General features: G+C 43.3%; 1 protein-coding gene across 2 annotated transcripts in view; it reads right to left on the reverse strand.

Moving 5' to 3' along the window:
* Window positions 1-7,916, reverse strand: part of TACC1 (transforming, acidic coiled-coil containing protein 1) — an 86,867-nt gene extending 78,951 nt beyond the window's left edge. Inside the window, exons 1-2 of one of the 2 annotated variants that reach the window (XM_006900275.1) lie at window positions 7,756-7,916; window positions 6,655-6,770 (exon numbers count right to left, since the gene is read on the reverse strand). In XM_006900275.1, the coding sequence (XP_006900337.1) occupies window positions 6,655-6,770; window positions 7,756-7,916 (277 nt within the window). The remainder of the gene's footprint in view (window positions 1-6,654; window positions 6,771-7,755) is intronic. The other variant, XM_006900276.1, reaches the window with a different exon arrangement.
* Between the last annotated feature and the right edge of the window lie 308 nt (window positions 7,917-8,224).

The following is an 8,224-nucleotide window of genomic DNA, read 5'->3' on the forward strand; positions in this document are numbered from 1 at the left end:
TAGCATCTGGTCCCCACTGGACCCTTATCATTTCCTTCACCTGCTTCCCCCACCGACCAAACTGTGCAGCTCTGCAACTGCATCCTGGCCCATCCTCACGCTTCTGCCCCCAACCCTCACCTCCTTGTACCCCCAATATGTTTTTCCCAATAATAAAAACATATTAAAAAAAAAAAAAGACCACACAGTGGGTGGGTTTAAAGAACAGAAACTCATTTTCTTACAGTTCTGGAGGCCAGGTGTTCAAATCAGAGCACTGACCAGCATGATTCATCTGAGGACTTTGAGGAGAATAGTTCCATGCCTCTTTCCTAGTCTCCAGCGACTGCCAGCAATTCTCAGCACTCTTTTGTTTGTAGATCCTCACATGCCATCTTCCCCATGTGTGACTGTTCCATGTCTATCCTTATTCATAAAGCATCACTCAGAGGGGATTAGGATGAGAGCCCAACCTACTCCTATACAGGGAATTCTGGTGATGTAGTGCTAAGGAGGTACTGTACTACCAACCCAAAGGCATGCAGTTCGAATCCACCAGCTTAGGGAGTAAGATAGGCAATTTCCTCCCATGCGATTTACTCCATCCAAAAACACACTGAAGGGTCAGCTATGGAGTCAGTTCTGACTCGACAGTACATAACAAGAATTACTCCTTTATGGTATCATTAACTAAAAACGTCTTCAAAGAAATATCCCCTTTCCCTAAACAAGGTTACATTCACCAGTGGGAATGGGATATAAAGGTATATTTTTTTTGGAGGGGTTCAATTCAACCCATTCCAGTCAGAATACTGGTCACTAGACCAGAATATTGTGAATTTTTGTCTTAGAGCAATAGTGAATGGTGTCTGGACTCGGAAAGAAAGTCTGCAGACAGTATGGCCAGGCTGCCCTGGTCTCTGGAAGGAACCAGATAGGAAGCCCTTCTGCTACTTCAGTGAGGTCTGTTACAAATGAGCCCTAGGATTGTATTTGGGGCTAGGGGGTGGGGTTTGGGGAGGTGCGGGGTGGGGGGGGGGATTGTGTACCAATGAGGGAGGGAGTAGGGTGCAACAATGAATGAATGGAATCCCAAAATCTCTGTAGATGTTCATTGAAATGAAAAATAAACAACCTAAATTAAAAAAAAATAATATTATCAGTTTACATACTCAATAAAGGGTTTTTTAACATTAAAAAAACAAACAAACAAATGAGCCCAAGGGCCACTGGGTCAGAAGTGGGGCCTCATCACTGCACTGTGGGTGTTTTCCCCAGATGTAGGATCTACACGCTGGTCATGTGTGGAAGCATTTTATCACATAATTCCCAGACCACACAGCTGTCGCACATGGAATTCACAGGAGTTTCAATAAATCCTGTAATTGTCTTGTGAGTTTCACAATTTTACTCCACTCTATATTTATGTGAGGGGTAAACAGGCCCATTTGTATAATGAAAATATTTTATAGTAAGCCACAATTTAGTAACCTTTTTTTGAGAAGTCAGACAGATAGGTGTCATGGGGTGATTTGAAGGTGGGGAAAAAAATGCAAGAACAGTGAAACTTCACCTCACATACTTTGGCATGCTGTTAGGAGAGGCCGGCCCTTAGAAAAGGACATCATGCTTGGAAAGGTGGTGGATCAGTGAAAAAAAAAAGGAAGATCCTTAACAAGCTAGACTTACACAGTGACTATCCCTGGGCTCACCTGTATTAGAGATGATAAGGATGGCACAGGAGAGGGGAGGGTTCAGATCCATTGTTGAAAGGGTCACTTTAAATTGTAGTCCACTTGATGACAATTAACAACAAATGTGATGAATTCTCATTTGGTTGAGGGAGAAATCATCCTGCCCTCCAGGGTTCCTTTTGCTCAACATCTAGACCTCGTTCTGTTTGTGACTTTGTTGTCTGCACAGGGTAAATGTGATAACCAAATCACGGGTCTGACCAGGAAGATTCCCATGGACAAGAATGTTGTTGGTTTTAGGTGCCTTGGAGCCAGCTCTATTTCCTGATAAAGATGTTGTCAGCTGTCATGAGTTGGCAGAAAAATCTGCCCAGCTCTGCATCCTTGCTATTTTTGTGGTTCCATTATTTATAAATATAAATATAAATGTATATTTTCTGGAGGAAAGATTTAGGAGTTGTTAGTTCATCAGGAGTCGAGTTATCTTTAAAAACACACACACACACACACACACACAAAAACAAGTACTAGCTTCTCTGTTAGGTCCAAGGTCAAGGGGGAGAATAAAGAATTCAAAGAATATGACACATCAACAAAAGGAGTGAGGCCACCTGGCTGAACCATTAACCACAATGGAATGTTCCTCCCTTCCCTCCCTGAAGACCCTGGTATAAAAACCTGCCCCAGGTCTATCTCTCTCTCCAGACCAAGGAACCTCACCCAGGAGCTCCCTTAATAAAGTTGCCTTTAAGCTTTCTTTCTCTCTGGTTCCTTTCTCTGAATCCTACAGCTTCCTAGCATGTAAAACCAGTTGCCACCTCATTCACAGACACACACACCCTGGTCGAGTTGGAGCCAACTCATAACTGACCCTCCTTTAGGCTTCCAAAGCTAAAAATCGCACAGCAGGAGATGGCCCCTTTATTCTGCACAGAGGGGCAGCCCTGGAGGCCTACTGTTACAGAATTGTGCTTCTGACTTAAAGCAAAATGTTCTAAAACTTGAAAAAAAAAAAAAAAGAGTTGCTCTCCCAACCCAAAGGTATAAGTTAGAATCTACCAGTTGCTCTACAAAAGAAAGAGGGGCAATCTCCTCCCTTGTGATCTACTGCCTCTGAAAACATGATCGAGGGTTGGTTCTGATTCCACAGTGCATAATAAGATTATCTGTAATAATCTCGTTTTTTAATATTTTTCTGTTCATAAGAAATTGAAAGCAAATCTGCAAAAGCTAGTTAGTTACACACTCTACTACCTGAATTTCTCCTCACTCTCCACTCCCTACTAACTCACTGCAAGTCAGAACCAAGTCACAGATGACCCTCCATTGAGTTTCTGAAGCAGTAAATTACATGTGAAGACATGGTCCATCTTTCTCTGGAGGAGAAGCTGGTGAGCTTGAACCAGCAGGTTGGTGGGGCCTCTATAAATGAGTTTACAGCATGACGCCCTAGGAATATACCACTAGAGCTCTCTCCTCACCCCACAAACACATACATTCTTTTCTTTATAGACTATTGCATTCCTTAGAGAAAGAATCCTAATTTATTCAGATGCTCTCTCTTTACCCCAGGTAAATGAGTTAAACTACCCAGATTGAAATGTTAATAGGATGCAAAGAGGTTTTAAAGCCAGGTTTAGAACCAGTTCATTCAGGTTCTCTCTCCTGCTGACAATGTGCCTTTCCATCCTGGATATCTGGAATCAGAATTTACATCTTAACAAGATCCCTGCAATACTGGAAACATACTTACACTACAAAATCATTTTTTGTTTATCTAAAATTAAATTTTAACTAGGAATCATGTAACCTTATCAGAACTCTGAAATGCTACTCTTGGGAAAAATTTAGCTACTTGTGGAAGCAGCTGAACAAAGCCCAAGTAACTGAAAGTTGCAATCATCATTTTCCTATAAGCAGATCCTGGTGGGGAGCAGGGTCTGACTAACTGTAAGTACTGCCTTTCTGAAAGTGAAATGGACAATCTCAAAACTACATGTATCACCTCTGTTAATAAAGAAAAGGCAAGTCTAGAGCTCTATTTGCAAAATAGACACAGGGTCTTGATGGGCTGGAATTTACTAGATGGCAACTGATTTAGAAGCTAGGAGGTTAGTACTTTTTATGTGTTAGTTCAAACTTTGGGTGTCCAATCATGTCCTAGAACCAACTCAGTAGTAGAGAGTTGAGTTTGAGTTGGATGAGCTGGCCAAGAAAATGGCATAGCCCTGAACCTGATAAAGTTTGTCTTCCGTATTTCTATGGCTCTAAGACATGGCTTATTGACTATGCAAAGGCATTTGACTGCGTGGATCACAACAAATTGTGGCTAACCTTGAGAAGAATGATAATCCCTGAATACCTGCTTGTGCTCATGCAAACTCTATACTTGGACCAGGAGGCAGTTGTCTGAACAGAGCAAAGAAACTCTGCATGTTTCAAAATCAGAAAAGGAATTCATCATACCTTCTCAATTTGTATGCAGATAATCTGGGAGGCTGGGCTTTATTAAGAGGAATGTGACATCAGGATTGGAGGAAGACTCAACAACCTGTATTATGCAGATGACATAACCTTTCTTGCTGATACTGAGGAAGACCTGAATCATTTGCTGCAAAAGGTCAAGGGCTGTAGTCTGCAATATGAATTGAAGTTCAACACCAAGAAAACTAAGATTGTCACTACTGGACACTCTGGCAGCATCATGAAAGATGGAAAAAAGGTTGAGATTGTTAATAATTTCAGCTTGCTCGGTTCCACAATCAACACTCTTGGCATCAGCAGTCAGGAAATCAAAAGACAAACTGTATTAAGAAAATCTGCATTCATGGACTTCTCTTGAGTGCCAAAGAACAAGGATGTCTGTCTAGAGACTACGGTGTGCCTGATCCAGGGTCTTCACAATTACATGTTATATATCAGAGAGCTGGACAATGACCAATGATTACAGATGAAGAACTGGTGCCTTTGAGTTGTAGTGCTGGAGATGAGAACTGAACATACCATGGACTGCCAAAAAAAAGGTCTATCCCAGGGAGAGTGAAAACCAAGCTGCTCCTTGGAGGCAAGGATTTTGAGACTGTGAGGGACCAGTCTTTGGAGAGGGATATCATGCTGGAAGGGTCAAGGGACAGTTCAGAAAAGGAAGATCTCAGATGAGACAGACTGACATAATAACTGGGGTAGTACAAGTTAGTGTGTCAGAGACAGTGAGATTGGCTCAGGACAGGGAACGGTTTTGAGCTATCATGCATAGGGTCACTATGAGTAGTAGTCAACTTGACAGCACATAACAACAAGAAGACATGGTTGGACAGTAGATGTAGATTATATAAAATCACATCTTCTAGAGGAAAGATTTATGAATTGTTAGTCCCATCAAGAATTAAATTTTTTAAAAAATAATTAAATTTAAATAAAGTTCATAAGGTACATGTTAAGTAGCTGTTCTTTCAAGTTGTAAATCCCCCTTTCATCTGCAAAGGTTGAGGGAGGATAAGGCAATGTAGAACAAGAAGCATCTTCACCGAGTGTCCCACAACAATTGAGACTAAACACAAGTTTTCCTATACGTACATAAACTTATCTTTTCACGCACAGACCCAAACCCAACCTACTGTTATCCAGTTAAATTCCTTCCCAAAGTGGCCATAGCTCTGACTGAAATAACCATAAGAAAACAAACCCAGGACATGGGGAGGAGCTGCTGAGCTCTCTGCAGAGGAAGCACAGCAAGGAGCCCTCACTTAGAGCAGAGCCAATAATTCTAGCCCCATCATGACTTTCACTGGAGCAACTCAAATTCCCCTACACAACTTGTGAGAAGTAACTAAATAATAAAACGCAGTAAAAAACTGTGGGAGAGAAAGTGGAAATCGGTTTAAATGGTGATGGACACTTGGATGGAGAAACCACCTTAGAGCTCTTTCCAAATCTAAGAGCCAGTGAGCTTTCAACAATCAAATGAGAATATGGGCCCTCTTTGTCTCCGGTATCTTCCTATCTACTCATAAAGAAAACCATATCATCACTTCAGTGTGTATGATCTAGACCTGTCCTTATCTCTCTAACTTTGGCTCTTTCTGCCACTCCACTCCAGTCACACTGGCCTCTTGCTGTTACACAGACATGATAGGCATCCCCTCACCCCAAAGCTGTACTCAGACCTTTGCAGATGCCATTCTTTCTAGTGTGAAACAATTCTCTCTTCCTTTAGGCCTCTGCTGCAATCATCTTAACAGTAACGCTTCCCCTAGTTCCTCTTCAGCATTCCCTGTCCTCCATTCACATCCATTACTCCTCTTCCTGCTTTTATTTTTCTCTACTGCACTTAATACAAGCTGGCATATATATTTTAGTTAAGCCTTGAAAAAGCCCACCTCCCTTCACAATATTAGCTCAATGAGGATAAGAATTCATTGACTGCTAAACCTTTGCAGTCTACTGAATAAATGCACCATTACTTGAAATTTTACTTAAAATTATTTGAGTGACAAAGTAGATTTCTACTAATAAAGTGAAGAGCAGAAGCTTCTGTGGAGAACAAGTAGGTTTGAGGTGGGGCTCTGAGGAGCTAGGAGAGAATACTTCCTTAAAGAATCTGTCTCAAAAGCCTCTTACCTAAAATTTTTGTTTCTAGTCACATATATACTTCCATATACTACTTAATTAATAATTTATTTTGTAGGACTTTTATTTTAGGGTTGTATACAAGGAGGATATGAAAATGATAACCTCTTACTGCAAATGCACAAACCTCATTCAGTGAGAAGTATATTCTTAAAAAAACACACCACCAGAAAACCCCACCCAAAGAAACAGTCTAACTCTCAAATATATGTCAGAAGCTTCAAAACAGTTCTTAGAAGCCAAACAAAATTAGAAGCTCTTTTAAATGGCCCTATGTTAACATTTTTATTCTCTCAGCACATTTTTCAAAACTTTAAAGCAAAAAAGGGAGAAAAACAAAGTTTGTCTTTACCTTGGGCTTTGGTCCCAGGCCCTGTCACTCTTAGTGATGAATCACAGGCTCCCTTGAGAGGTGATCTGATTGGTGTTTCAGCTTCAGGGGTCTCAAAATTACCTTCAGAATCCGAGCTGCCAAGGGGGAAAATGAGGAATTACCACTTTCAACGGCATTTCTGACACCCTCTATAATCTATATAGATTTAAAAAAAAAAAAAAAAAGCCAAGGTCCAGCATTTCTAACTTTATATCCAAGTGGTCCCCAGCACTCATCAGCCTTGCCAGAGGCAGCTAGCTGGCCGTGTTTCTCGGTCAGGAATCCTGTCTCTTCATATTCTCTTCAATTCTCTGGAGCTTTTTTCCTAGCACCGTTTATTTATTTATTTTTAGGTCATCCTTCCCGCTGACACTAATAAAAGTGCTTTCCAACAGACTTCTTTTCGCAGCTGAGCCTTGTACTATAAGTTTAAAAATTCTTATGCTTCCACCATCAAAAATAAACCAATTTTCACCATTATTATGCTATTATCATGCCTTTCCCCTCAGGAGGCCTCTACCTGTTTAGAATTCACTGGCCAACGCTGTCACCTGCCTTCTGCGATCACAGGAGTGACAGCTCAGCGGAGACCACCATCTCTCACCAGCTGCTAAGGGCCTGTCATCGCGCGACCTTCTTTACCACGGCTGCATTTTGGGGGCACGGTGGGGCCTCAACGGGCCAGGGGGTGACTTTTCCCCCACTGGAAAGGTTTTAAGTTCCACTGGATGCGATCAAAGGCACTGCCAACGTATATGTGTGTGGGTGTGTGAAGAGACAAGAAGCGGGAGGGCTGAAGCTTAGAGAAAGTGACCAAGGTAGAAGGGGATGCGGATGCACTGCAGCTTCTGGGCTAGGTTCAGAAAGCTTAGAATGAATGTCATGGGGAAAACACAGATACAGGAAGGCAGAACACTCGGAACTTTGGAATGCACAGAAGGGACCTGGTTATGGACAGGGACGATGCATTGCCATGAGAATGGTTACGCGGGTGGGCGACCACACACACGCAGACAGAATGAGCTGCGGATGAATGGATGGCAACACGTTTGCATCCCGACAGGGATGCTGTGTACTTGCCTGAAACTCAAGGATTTGGTCTCAGCTTGCGAGTCCTCCTCCTCCGGGTCCCCCTCGGGCCCTCCGGCCTCGTCCTCTCCGGCGCCCCCGCCTCGCACCGCAGACCAAGTCCATTTCGCCCACTGCACCGGGGACAGAATCTGCCAAGGGCTGAACGCCATCAACGCGGCTTCTCTGGCTCCAGATCCTAATGGGAGGGCAAGGGGAGAGCCTTTTTCCCTTTCAAAATGGAGGGAACCGGTGACAGGCGCCCCTAAGCGTTTCCAGTGAAGGCGCGGATGTGGTTAAACGAGCGCCGTCGGGTGCCCGGGTGGAGCGCTTCCTCTCGGCCGGCAGGCAGCGCCGCTTCCTCCTCGTCCTCCTTTCCAAACGGTGCGGTCAGAGCGCCCCCCGCGCTGTCGCCCGGCCAGGCTTCTCGCGCAGGGAAGATGCTCCTGGCTGGGGCCTCAGGGCTCCCGCGCGCGGCGCC

Source organism: Elephantulus edwardii, unplaced genomic scaffold (assembly GCF_000299155.1).
Source record: "Elephantulus edwardii isolate Elephantulus edwardi_28Jun2011 unplaced genomic scaffold, EleEdw1.0 scaffold00279, whole genome shotgun sequence".
Taxonomy (NCBI): Eukaryota; Metazoa; Chordata; class Mammalia; order Macroscelidea; family Macroscelididae; genus Elephantulus; species Elephantulus edwardii.